Source organism: Cricetulus griseus, chromosome 8 (genome assembly GCF_003668045.3).
Source record: "Cricetulus griseus strain 17A/GY chromosome 8, alternate assembly CriGri-PICRH-1.0, whole genome shotgun sequence".
NCBI lineage: Eukaryota > Metazoa > Chordata > Mammalia > Rodentia > Cricetidae > Cricetulus > Cricetulus griseus.
In genome coordinates this window covers 57,463,222-57,476,565 of record NC_048601.1, presented here as the reverse complement: position 1 = coordinate 57,476,565, position 13,344 = coordinate 57,463,222, and the positions used below count along the sequence as shown (strand labels likewise).

General features: G+C 46.9%; 1 protein-coding gene across 2 annotated transcripts; it reads left to right on the top strand.

The window, feature by feature from the left end:
• Positions 1-3,931: 3,931 nt before the first annotated feature.
• On the top strand, positions 3,932-11,629 carry Nagk (N-acetylglucosamine kinase). Of its 2 annotated transcripts, none has more exons than XM_027428564.1 (10): positions 3,932-4,231; positions 5,704-5,788; positions 5,911-6,009; positions 6,721-6,862; positions 7,678-7,788; positions 8,427-8,539; positions 9,229-9,316; positions 10,066-10,163; positions 10,565-10,643; positions 11,363-11,629. In XM_027428564.1, exons 1-10 carry the CDS (start codon positions 4,203-4,205, stop codon positions 11,569-11,571), a joined length of 1,053 nt encoding a protein of 350 aa, XP_027284365.1. In that variant the 5' UTR covers positions 3,932-4,202; the 3' UTR covers positions 11,572-11,629. The 2 variants fall into 2 exon arrangements, with proteins under 2 accessions (XP_027284365.1, XP_027284366.1); XM_027428565.2 differs by lacking the exon at positions 3,932-4,231 and adding an exon at positions 4,256-4,401.
• The last annotated feature ends 1,715 nt before the right edge of the window (positions 11,630-13,344 follow it).

The following is a 13,344-nucleotide window of genomic DNA, read 5'->3' as shown; positions in this document are numbered from 1 at the left end:
TACCCTATGGAACCTGCCAGACTTTTCTAAAGTACAGAGTTGGGATCATACTTATCCCAGAAATCTTCACAGTGAGATCCTAACGAGAACTGCTAGGCCCCATGTCCAGCTCTGCTTCCTCAGTTCACAGTTTTGCACCCCCAGACACCTTTCATTAGTCTGTGCTGAAAGCCGTCTTTGCCATGGAACTTGCTTGCTCCCTAATTTAGCATTTACCATAGCTCCTTGTCATGTCCTTACCATCTCTTGGCACTTTCAAAGATATTGCAATGTCCAGTACTGAGGTCAACACTGGAAACAGCTCTGCCTAACAACCGATGTGGCAGTGTCCCATGGACTAGATCAATGTAATCCTCTAAGGAAGGACCTTGGGCCAGGAGTTCTCTGTTCCCTCCTTGTGAGTGAATTTGGCATGTGAGGAGGTATTTTCCATTGTTCCTTTCCCCACCCTCATCCTGCTTCTTCTGCAGTGAAGGCCTCCCTGGGGTCACAGGGACAGAGGAGGGAAGACAACAGCTGTAGCTTGCAGATTCTTTCTAGAGCATTACCCATCTTGTGAGCATCACGGGGGATAGCTGTTGGGATGTTGCAAGCTGAGGGCAGAGGGCATTAGACCTTTACAAAGCCACTTAAAAGCAAATGAACACCTTGTGCTGCAGTATCTTTACTGCCTTAGCTTTGTAACCACTCACATCTAAAACAAGCGCCTATAATTTGTGTGAGCTGAGGCTAATTGCTTTGATTCCACAGCCTCAACCCCCACCCCACATAATACATGGTTAGAATCTCTTATGATTTCCCATAGTTTTTTATAATAATAAACAAAGCATTGAAAAATTATGAACACGAGCTAGGGATGTAGCTTAGTGGCATAGCACTTGCCTAGCATAGCTAAAACCCTAGGTTCAAATCCCAGTAGCACCAATAAAAATAAAGCAAAACCACAAAAGAATGATTATGTGCAATGGACAGCATTCTTATAAATCTTTTATTCAATGTACTGTTTTAAGTTAATAAGACTGGTATATGTTTCATAAAAATGGGCAACTCAGTGACTTTTAAATAATCTGGTCAGGATGGACAGAAGACCTAGAACAGCTATTGGAACATAATATAAATCACAAACATTAGACACATGTGTGATTTACATTTTTCTAATTTAAATACACACACACACATACACACACACACACACAAAAAAAAAAAACTGGCTAAGTCAATTTGTTGGTTTGGTTTGGTTTTTTGGGCTTTTTGTTTTTTGTTTTTTTGAGACAGGGTTTCTCTGTAGCTTTAGAGCCTGTCCTGGAACTTGCTTTGTAGGCCAGGCTGGCCTTGAACTAACAGAGATCCACCTGCCTCTGCCTCTTGAGTGCTGGGATTAAAGGCATGTGCCACCACTGCCTGGCACTAAGTCAATTTGAAGGACACAAAATTCACTATATCCCAAATGTTATCTTTTCAATATGGAATTCATATAAAAGTTAATATTTTATTTATGTTTTTGTAACTAAACCTGTGTGTATTTTCAAGTGCTTAACAGTACATTTGGACATAAATAAAATTAGCCACTGGGCTGGGGATGCAGTTCAGTTGGTAGATAGGTTGCCTAGAGTACACAAAGCCCTGGGATATCAATTCCCACCACTACATAGACCAGGCATGGTGGTGTACAGCTGGAATCCCAGTACTTGGGAAGTGGAGGCAGGAGCATATGAAGCTCAAGGTCATCCTTGTCTATATAGGGACTTTGAAGTGAACCTGGGCTACATGAGATCTATTCATTGAGTCTCTGGAGGTTTGTAATGTTTTAAAATTTATTTTTATTTATTAATTTTTTTGAGACAGGCTTTCTCTGTGTTGCTTTAGAGCTTGTCCTGGAACTCTATATGTAGACCAGGCTGTCCTGGAACTCACAGAGATCTGCCTGCCTCTGTCTCCCAAGTGCTAAGATTAAAGGTGTGCACTCTGTCTCCCAAGTGCTGGGATTTTAAAGCATGCACCACCACTTGTAATCTATATTTAATTTTAAATCTTATGTATGTGCATTAGTGAAGTGTCCAAGGAGACCAGAGGCAGAATTGGAGTTACAGGGCTTTCTTTCTTTCTTTCTTTCTTTCTTTCTTTCTTTCTTTCTTTCTTTCTTTGTTTTTAAAGATTTATTATTATTTATTATGTATATAGTGTTCTGTCTGCATGTGTCCCTGCAGGCCAGAAGAGGGCACCAGATCTCATTACAGATGGTTGTGAGCCACCATGTAGTTGCTGGGAATTGAAATCAGGATCTCTGGAAGAGCAGTCAGTGCTCTTTAACCTCTGAGCCATCTCTCCAGCCCCCAAGTTACAGGGTTTTTGAGCCACCTGAAGAAGGTGCTGGCACTCACTTCTAGTCCTCTGTAAGAGCAGCAGGTGCTATTAACCTCTGAACCATCTGTTTGGCATCAAGGTTTATCATCTTTATTCTGTAGGTGAGACCTGGCTGCAATTGTATATAATTCTCAGCCAAAAATCAAATTCAGAATTCAATCTTGTCTTCAAACCAAACTTTCTCTCTTGTATTCTTTTATAAATAAGCAATACAATGTTGGGAGGGCTGTGCAGTCCTTCAATCCTAGCATTTGGGAAGTGGAGGCAGGAGAATTGGGGTTCAAAGGCAGCCTTAGATACCTCAGGAGTGTAGGGCCAGCCTTGGTGATTTGAGACCTCATTTAAAAAAATCAAAACAATAATACAAAAGCACATTTAAGTGTTATCCCAACACTTATCACACTGTCACAAAAAAGAAAATTTCCTTTCAAAATTCACCTACAACTTCACATTTCTGCTAAAACTTCTCGTTCAGTTTGAATCCAATGGAATTAGCTGTAATTCTAAAATTGTTGTTGGATGAAATATTTTCCAGCTTTGATGGACTGTGAATGGAAATGTCTCAAGTGGGCATTAAGGCCCTCCCTCTAGTTTCTCTGTCAGGTCGTAATATTGTTTTTATTCTTGAGTTATTTGGCGCTTTACTGACTCAAATAGGTAAGAAGTACAGACTCCACTCGTTAATCTTAAAAAGCACATCTACACCAAAAAACTTACATTCTAGCACTTCCAAGTAGGGGCAGGAGAATCAGGAGTTTAAAGTTATCCTCTGCTAGAGTTTGACGTTAGTTGGGTATAAATGAGACCCTGTGTGCCACCCACCTTCCCAAAACACAACCAGAGCCAATTAGTTGTGAGGGAAAGAGGAATCTAGTTAAAGATTTTTTTCCCCCCACAGGAACCAGGCACGAAGGGCAGACGGTGGACAGGAAGAAGGCTAGTCGTATGGAGGCTCCATCTGATGTCTCAAATGTTAAGGGCGGCAGTCAGCCATCCTGACTATGGAAGCTGTCCCTAGCGGGTCTAGAACCACCTGGAGGTGTCTGCGGTGGCACACAGGGGCCACTCTTCTGTCAGACCTGATGCTATCTTCCTCCTTCCCTTCCATTGCACATTTCAGAATAGGGGAGCAGATGGTGGCTGGAAGGTGAAATAAAATCTGTGAATGCCAGCTTTTAGCAGGCCAACCTGGGTTACACAGAAGAGGTAACTGTCCAAAAAGCACAGGCTAGGCTCAGTTCACCTGAAGAGCGGCTGGCTGGCTGGCTTGCACCGAACCCTGGCTCTGCCTCTGCACCGTTAGACCCGTGCTGACAGCAGCTTGGGGCCTTTCTGCCACCGGCTCCGAGGAAAGTTTAGCGCAGCTGAGACTCCAGGGGGCGCTCGAGGGCGGGGGGGCGCTCGAGGGCGGGGGGGGGCGCTCGAGGCGGGGGGGGGGGCGCACGACACCGAAGACACGACTAAACCTAGGCTCCGGCCCTGGCCCTCAGGCATTTCCGCTAGACTCTGAGCATCTTCGGGATGCGCCTGCGCGGGTGCGCACCGTCATTAACTGCGCGGTTGCCAGCTGCTTCCTGCGTTCCCTCGCAAACCTTCCCAGGCTCCTCAGTTGATGTTCAACCTCCATGTGGAAGTACAGGGCAGGAAAAGAGCCGGTTGGGGAAAAAAAACAGAGCTAAAGGCCGGGATCAGCCCAACCTCGGCGAGAGACGCTGGACAGTCCGCCCTGCGCATGCGCGCTGTGGTCACATGCCGTGGGGCGGGTCCACGGCGCGTAGAAGAGGATCCACTGTTTGGGATCGACGTTGCTACGGAGGGACTTGCGGCGGCAGCATAGGATGGCTGCGCTCTATGGCGGCGTGGAAGGGTGAGCGCTGAACGGACCCGAGGCCGTCCATTAGGGAGCGGCGGGTCAGGAGGCGGCGGCCCATTCCACTCCTTTGTGCTCCACGGCTCGCTCGCGCCCCTGCCGGCTGCCACCGTCGCGCCGTCTCAGGGCCCTTGTGTCAACCTGGAGTTGTGCAGAGCTGGGGTCAGGTGGGAAGTTGCCGGTCGCGGGTGGACGTGGGAAAGACGCGAAAGCCCAGACTGAGATTTATGCCCGAGGGAACCCGGGAGTTGAGCAGCTCCCACCAGAACACTGTCTTGTCCTGGTGACAGGGATCCTCCACAGCTGTCGGCCCCGAAAGTCCTTGCTTCCCACATTCTCCTGTTCAGAAGCTGGTCTGTTGGACTTTGGGAATTAGCTCTGCCGGGCATGGCTTTGGGTGAGACGTATGCCCTCTCTGGGCCTCAATTGCCACATAATGTAAAGCAAGGGCAAGGGTGAGCAAGATGATCGTTTGCCCTGTCCCTGGCGCGTTTTGTGGGTCTGAGTGTGTCAAACCAGGACATGCTAGGAGGAGGATCCAGTATCATAGCAGTTCATTCCTGACTTACCCTAAAGTCTCTCTCCGTGAATTGCTAAGGTGCATATCTTCTGTCTTTTCTTGTGACACCTTAAAAACAAACAAGGAAAAACCCTCAGCACAGTGTAGGGGTTTGCACTTAGCTTTGTTGCATTCATCTGGAAGGTAAACTTAATTTTCCATAGTTTGCCAAGAAGTGATTTCTTAGTATGCTGTCTCATGTGTCTCATCCCCTCTGAACTTTATGTCCTCTTTGAGTTGGATCATTGAGTCTTAACTGTGATTACATTCCAGGAAGTACTGATCAGTAGGACACCACCCCTCCAAACGTCACTCTTCCTCAGTACCACTTACCCCAAGAATTAAACTGCAGTGTTTAGTTGCTGAAGTCTGTATGAATTTCTCCCTGCCTGGTGATTGTTTCTCATGAGTGTCCTGAAGACCCCGGTGGTAGGAGATGGGTCTCCAAAGTGGCTGTTGTGAGAGGAGCAGAGTATTTACCATAAGTTGCTTGGACCAAGCTCTGGGCTTGGTTAGGAAGCCCAGTTAGGAAGATAGGGAGTCACTCTGGAGCTTCACCTAGTGGAGCGCAGAATGAGAAGCAGACACAAAACAACTTAATACACTCTTAATTCAGTGCAATCTTTGCTAGCTAGGGCTTACTAATGTGTGGAGAAGCCCACATCAGACAAGTTGTAAGGTCTAGGTGATGTTAAGTAAGTGGGGTCTTCCAGGGGAAGTAGGACCTAACAGAGAAAAATGAGCAAGGCCCCCATTTCCCCTTGCAGAGTGTAGCAGACACTAAACAGATAGGTTTGGGAGTAGAGGTTGGGTTTGCTGAAGCTATCTCTACCCTAGATTCCAATAAGGAACTACTGTGCAAGCTTGGCAGCCTCTGTAGTTTTAGCAATTTTCTTCTTGTGTTTTATAGGGGAGGCACACGGTCCAAAGCCCTTTTACTTTCCAAGGATGGGCAAATCCTGGCAGAAGCAGATGGACTGAGCACAAACCACTGGGTAAAAAGCCATCCTGAGGGGACCAGAGTGTTGAGGTGGTGGCTGGGTCTCTTAGCAGCTGGTAGGGACCATACAGGTCCTGTAAGCCTTTTTTTAAACTCCTCCTTCTCTGTTGGGGCCAGCTGATTGGTACAGACAAGTGTGTGGAGAGGATCAACGAGATGGTGAACACAGCCAAACAGAAGGCTGGAGTGGATCCTCTGGTACCCCTTCGAAGCCTGGTGAGTCCTCTGGAGCTGAGGCCATCAACAGTGCTGAAGCAGGTGGCCAGTGGGATTAGATGAGCTTGATGACCAGAGGAAAAGGGTTCTAGGGCCAGGGCCCTCAATCTTGTCTATTCTTGTGGTATCAAGGGTCATCTGTAAGCTGAGAATGTTTTTTTAAGAGCATGGGGCTCCAGAGACTCATTGGTATCTTGATTTGAATTTCAGCTTTTCTACTCAGTAGAGTATCCCTTAAGTCAGTTACCTTCTCTCAGCCTCGGTTTCCTCATTTTGCAAATACAGATACTAAGAGTTGTTGGAAAAATGAGATAATATGATATATTCCGAAATGGTCAGCACTCTATAGCCTGGAGGACTCTTTAAATGTTAGCTCGTCTTCCTCCCAGGATTCTGTGATTCTGGCTATTTCCCAGATATGCAAGGGGTATGTACAGGCACAGCCAGACCCCATGGATGTCAAGCCAAGCTGCTTTCTCCATAACTCCTCACCTTACTCCTTTGCCTATATCTTTCTGTCCTCCGTCCTTTCCTAGGCCAGGCTATTCCTGTAGGCATGAACTTCTAAGGGCTTACTGTGGGTGGAGGGGCTAGATTGGATGAGCAGGGTATGGCCAGATGGGTGTCAGGAGGAGAAGGGTTAAGAAAAAGCTCATCTGGGACTGCTCCCTCCTTAATTTGCTCAGCATGTTCCTCTCCCTTGTGGCCTAGGGCCTGTCCCTGAGTGGTGGGGAGCAGGAGGAAGCATTGAGGCTCCTGATAGAGGAGTTGAGGGGCCGATTTCCCTACCTGAGTGAAAGTTACGTAATCACCACTGATGCAGCAGGTTCCATCGCCACAGCTACACCGGATGGTGAGAATGTGAAGGAAGGAGTGGAGTTGAGAATGAGCTTTCTTATGGAGAAAGCCCCTTACCTATAACTGGCAAAACTTCTCTTACAAATATCTGGAAGGCAGCCACTCTTATTCTCTCCCAATTGTCCTTTCCTGGGCATATTAATACCCTTATTAGACCAGGGATCAGGGAACAGAAGAGGAAGGAAGGCAGGATAAGTGTCTGTGTGGGAAGTGAGGGGTAGACTCTATGGGAACAGAAACTGGATGTATTGAGGAGAAAGTGTGGGACTCTGTGGGTAAGAGTCTCACCAGGCATGTCAGTGAACACCTCTCCTCCAGTTCTCAGGTGACAGAGGCAGGCAATTGCTACAAGTTCAAGGCCAGCCTGTTGTACATAAATAAGTCCTAAGTCAGCCAGGACTACCTTATGAGACCATCTCAAAAATGAAACTGGCCTAGGCTGGTTTGACAGCCCTATCATCTTTGTGAAGTTGTGGAAGGGTTTTACTTTTGTAGAAGTGGAGTTAGCTGTCATGTATGATTTAGGGTGCTGATGGTCACTGTAAGAACAGGGTCTGCCATAGTGTCTGGCTTTAGGTACTCAGTAAAGCCAAGATCATTTGAAGTCTGGCTGGCAGGGAGCCATGTTCCCTTGAAGAGATGCAGACTTGTGTTCTTCCTCCATCCCCTACACAGGAAGTAGGCTGTTTGCTCTGGGAGGTTGGGTGGCGATCCCTCTCCCGGTGGGGCTGGTTTCTCTTCTTTCACAGTGGGAAGCTGCTGGTCTATGTAGGTCGTTGGCCACAATGAGCCCCAATGCCTTCTCCCTAGGTGGGATTGTCCTCATCGCTGGGACAGGCTCCAACTGTAGGCTGGTCAACCCTGATGGCTCCGAGAGTGGCGCTGGTGGCTGGGGCCATATGCTAGGAGATGAGGGCTCAGGTAAGCACACACAGGGCTTGGACATACCATTCCTGTGACTCCTCTCCCTTTTCTTGCCCTCTTGGTCCCTAAACCTAAACAGGTGTCCCTAAATATCTCCTAACCCTGTTTCAGAGTATAGGGTAGTGCTGGGAGAATCACAGTTACTATCTTGCTTCTTAGTAGTCTCTCATGCTGAGAGTTCAGTTTATGGCATGGTGGTACAGCATACCCCTGTTGACTTTTGGAGACCTAAGGGAAGGATTCAACTGGAAGGTTAAGACCATAACTGTCCAGAGACTCTGTGCCAGTGGGAAAGAGGTCTGGAATCACTTCCCACTGACACTATTGGGGCACCATGTATATATTTCTTTGGTGTGCTTTTGGGTCTAGCTCATGCTGTAACTGCAGCTATGTGTGACAGCTCACTATCCTTGTCTTTGAATGAGAGCCAGTATGACAAGTTTAACTACTCAGTCTTCCCACCAGCTTTCCCTTGTCTGAATTTGTCAGATAATTTGATTAAAAGCCTCCCTCCCTACTGGGAACCACTGATTGACTGATCACTGACTTCTAACTGGTCTTGGGCTTGGGAGTCCTTCTTGGTGAAAAGATGGGCTCTGTGATTGGCTGTCTTCTTTGCCCTCTGTTCCTGGAAGCCTTCTGGATTTCACACAAAGCTGTGAAAATCGTATTTGACTCCATCGACAACTTGGAGGCAGCTCCTCATGATATTGGCTATGTCAAGCAGGCCATGTTCAACTATTTCCAGGTACTGCCTACCCCACAGTCATGTACACCTAGTGTAGAGCACTGGGGCATCCATGGGAGAGGCTGCAGAAGAAGGGGATAGGGATATCCTGGTGGATGAGAAGAGCAAGGTAGAGACGTGGTAGGTAGGTAAGGACAGGGTTCAGAGTAGTGTGCAGTGTGTTCCGACCAGTGTGTTTTCACTTCCTCTTAGGAATTTTTGCATTTTTACAGACATTTAAGCAAAGCCAAATAAGACATATATTAAACACTTAGTAATATTTCTGTTGATGCTCACATTTACCCCCCTCACCCTCACTAAAATGTATTCTAGAGGATCTCTGTATTCTTGGGGATTCAGAAGGGTGATTGATGTGTTAAATTGTTGGTGGGGGAGGAAGACAGTTTGAGAGATGAATCCATTTCTTGGTTGCAGCACTTCTCAGAATGTTTGGTCTGCTACTGTGAGTAGGGACTGTAGGGGACTGCTCTTTAACTGAAGCAGTCTTTTCAAGAGTTCAATGAATTTGATCTTGAGGAAAACAAAACTGCTCAAATGATAAATCTCAAATTCCTATAATTTTTAAAGTGTAAAAGAAAAGTTCCAAAATATTTTGGTCATTCCAATAGACACACTGGGAAGGCCACTCTGGGTGACAAGACTAGGGATTTTTTGTGTCTACTGACTGTGTCTCCTCTTGTGTTCCTCAGGTGCCAGATCGGCTAGGAATCCTCACCCACCTGTATAGGGACTTTGATAAATCCAAGTTTGCTGGGTTTTGCCAGAAAATCGCAGAAGGTACTATAGGTGCTGGCTCATGTGTAGCTTGATCCCCTAAAAACATGTCTAATGGGAGGGTGGTGCATGATTAAGGCTGGCCCTTTGTGCTGGTGGCTGTCTTATCAAGTAACCTGGAGTCTGTTGCTTAACTTGGTGTAGTGGATAGGGTGAAAGTGGGACCAGACAGCATTGGATTGCCTGAGCTTTTCTCCCTACTGGTCATGTGGCTGGTGCAATCTGCAGGCCTTGAGAACTTGAAGTAGTGTCCGTTGGGCAAATTCATAGAAGCAGGGATTGGAAAGTTCAGACAGCTTGTGTTGGCTTTGGGAGGAGCCTGCATTGTCACACCTGGTCTTTTCACTCTGAGGTCTGTTCCTCTTTTAACTTGGATTCCTTAGCCCCAGGGCACCCTACAGGTGTTTATCTCAGGACTTAAAACACCAGCCAGGACGGGGCTGGCCAGCAGCACACTGATGATCACCAACAGGAAGGTCCCTCCTCCACAGGGCTAATAGACCCATGGGGACAGACACAGTTTAATAGTTCACTGGAGTCTAGTCCTACTGCTCTGGTGGGGTGGGGGAGGATCTTCTCAAAGCACTGGAAGGGGAGGTACCTGGAATGGTAGAAGGCTTGCTTTACCAGTGTGGGCATCCATCCTAACACTGACTTGGCCTGAGCTTGCTGTTTTACCTAAGAGAAAGAGGGGCTAGAGTAGAGTAGGCTGCTTCCTGTATTCTCCAGCCCCTTCTTCCTCTGTGCCCCAGGTGCACAGCAGGGAGACCCCCTTTCCCGGTACATCTTCAAGAAGGCTGGGGAGATGCTGGGCAAACACATCGTGGCAGTTTTGCCAGAGATTGACCCGGTGAGTTGAGGCAAGACATGAAGGTGGGTGGCAGCTGGATGAGGTCTGGCCCTTGGCCTAGGTAGTAAGACTGCCCCATCAAACTCTATGTGCTCTGATGCCTCTGAATCTGTGGAGACTGGCTTCATGTGGTGCTGTCTGTCCTATAGGCTCTGTCTTCCTACTCAACATCTTTCTATTTGAACATTTCTTTCCTCTTCTCTCCCTCACTTTCATGACTTCTGTTTTCCTCCTTGGCCCCCACCCCTACCCCCCCTTTTTTTTCTTGAGTCCACCTTTAGTTTTCCCACTAGAAGGAGAGTGTCTTGGACACAAATTGGTCTGAGGAAACATCCCTGAGGCTTTGGCAAGGTTTAGAGTTAGGGTCAGTCTAAAGTGTCCATTTTCTTTCTTCTTCCCAGGTCTTGTTCCAAGGGGAGCTTGGCCTCCCCATTCTGTGTGTGGGCTCAGTGTGGAAGAGCTGGGAGCTGTTGAAGGAAGGTGAGTCTGGGTGGGCAGGTGTGGGTGAAGACAAAGGATACAGCTGAAAAGGAGGGTGAAGTAGGGCCCTTTATTCTGTTCATCCAGCCTGTGACCCCCCTCCTAGGGTGTGTGCTTACTAAACCTGTGCTCTACTGCAGAGCTGTATAGCTCCAGCTCTTGAGCTGGTGAAAGATGTTCTATTCCAAATGACCTATTAATCACTTTGTAAGATTTGTTTACTTTTATGTTGTGTAGGTATTTTTGCCAGCATGTATGTATGTCTGTGCACCATGGGTGTGCAGTGCCCAAGGAGGGTAGAAGAGGGTGTCAGAACTGGAGTTAAAGATATTGTGAGCCACCATGTGGGTGCTGGGTACTGAATAGAGGTCCTCAGAAGAGCAGCAAATGCCCTTAATGACTGAGCCATCTCTCCATCTTCTTAAGAGCTCAGACCAGTGTGATAACCGGTGATAGCACACTTAGTCATCATTCTGGCAAGAAGAAACTTAGCATGGCAGCTACAGTTCAGCCAGTTGCAGGGTTTTCATTAGACTCTCTGAAACAGCTCAAGGGTTCTACTAGATTCTTGCATGCTCTAGAGTTGAGGAGTATGGGTTCCCTTGGGTTACTGGTTCCAGGACCCATAGCATCCTGGTACCTGTGTGCTTAGCATGTGGTCTCTAGCATCTCCACTAAAGCCCCAGATGCTGATCTCTTTTCTGTGTTTTTCACTCCAGGCTTTCTCCTGGCATTGACCCAGGGCCGAGAGCTGCAGGCCCAGAACTCCTTATCCCGCTTCACCCTGCTTAAACTACGGCAGTCTGCTGCACTGGGGGGTGCCAGCCTGGGAGCCAAGCACATTGGATACCACCTTCCCTTGGACTACAGCATCAATGCTGTTGCCTTCTATTCCTATACCTTCGATACCCCTCCCCCATCCTGCTGACAAATGGAAGAAAATAAATGCACTTTACCCCATCCCCAGCAGGATGGTATCCTCAACACATTGCTGTGCATGTCTCAGCACTTACAGCAGGTCAGTCTAGCAGGTTCAGGGTTTAAAGATACACTCCAGGTGCTTGCTCTGGTTTACAGCACCCACCAGGCTTTTAAGCATATAATGGCACTCCGCTTCCCATTTCCACACCATGTGCTGTGGCTTCCAGGAGTTACAATTTCTTATGATGGAACCAAGTTGTACAATGCCCACTTCCTGGGGAATGACCCAAGATCTAATATACCCTCTCAGAAAGTTCGAAGTAGAATTTGGGAGACAGTATAATCCCAGTCTCAATTTTGACTTAACCTTGGATTTGGTAGCTGTAGGTACACAAGGCACTTTGTCTGAATGAATCCTTACAGGTCAAGTTGGCACTGCTTAACTCAGTGCAGTGACCTGCCTGCTCCTCACCTGACTCTGGTTATAGTGGGACACTTCTCTCTCAGACTTTTATAGCTATGCTGCTGCTGCCAGTCCTGGAGGGAGGATCTATCTTCTGGAGCTAATCCTCCCAGTTAATATTCTGAATTGTCCAGAGGCACCATCATTCCCAGTATCAGTTGGCAACTAAGATTAGCCAGGTCTGGATGTGTAACAATGATAGTATTTTAACCTGTGGGTTCTGTTTTCCCCCTCTCCAACTACTGCAGTGTACTTGTCCATATATGTGGAAGAAGGGAGCCAGGTTTAGCCAGGAAGGTGCTACCTCAGCAAGTGCAACTATTCTCGTTTGTTGAGTTTTTAAACAGATGCCATTTGATTTGTAGAGCAAAATTTTTAAGTAATTTTCCCCATTTTTGGTGTTTTCAGGAAAATTGTTTTTAGAGTTTTGTTGTTAATTTTATGTTTGGGTGTTCTGTCTGCATTTATGTACACTGAGTATATGTGTGTGCCAGAAAAAAAATCAGATCCTGTCTGGGACTGGAGTTTCAGATGGCTGTAAGCCTCAATGTGGGTACTGGGAATTGAATCAGGAGCAGCCATGCTCTTAATTGCTAAGCCATCTCTCCAGCTTGTTCTTTTATTTTAAAAGCCTATGATCAACAAGTTTTTAAACATTTGCAATAGGAACAAGAGTCTAGAATCTGGACCTAGGTTTACTGGAGGACAGCCTGGGCAGTATTAGGCTGTTTTTCTCCACTGGCTCCTCCATCTCTACTTGGCCCTGTTTCCTCCTGTGTGTATCTCCACCACCTCAAGAGTCCAACAGAATTAGTACAACTCTCCACAGACATGACTAGAAAGTTACAGTCTTCAGCACTGATTCTGAATGGAACCCTAGAGTAGTTTCATTTCCTGTTCACTTGTGCTCATTATTAAATGGCCCTCAGATGCTTCAAAGGTCCTGATCTACAGTAGACAGTACAATGTTTCATGTACCAATTTCATGAGAAATTGAGGATCACAGGAATCTGCAGGGTTCAGGCTCCTAAGACATACAGCTCTCAAGTCCTGTGAACAGAGGACTTGCCAAAGTAGAGGTGGAAAGCCAGTGGAGCTGAGGAGGCTGAAACCTGAGCTTAAGGGGCTCTCTGACAAATGCAGCATACTCTTCAACAGGAAACTGCTCAATATTGAAAGAACACCTCAGAAAAAAAAAGTGCCAAATCAATTAATTACAGTGTTTGACTCCAGAAAAGGTGCATTAGCCACACCAGGGCCTGGGGACCAGCATATCAAAGAGCTTACCGGGAGAAACGAATGAGGTGGTTGTGTTCC

Bases quoted from the DNA above. Each gene is read 5' to 3' on its own strand.
- Nagk (XM_027428564.1), top strand. From the start codon at position 4,203: ATGGCTGCGCTCTATGGCGGCGTGGAAGG. The intron at 6,010-6,720 runs GTGAGTCCTCTG...CTTGTGGCCTAG, and splicing joins TGGTACCCCTTCGAAGCCTG to GGCCTGTCCCTGAGTGGTGG. The intron at 10,164-10,564 runs GTGAGTTGAGGC...TCTTCTTCCCAG, and splicing joins TTTTGCCAGAGATTGACCCG to GTCTTGTTCCAAGGGGAGCT.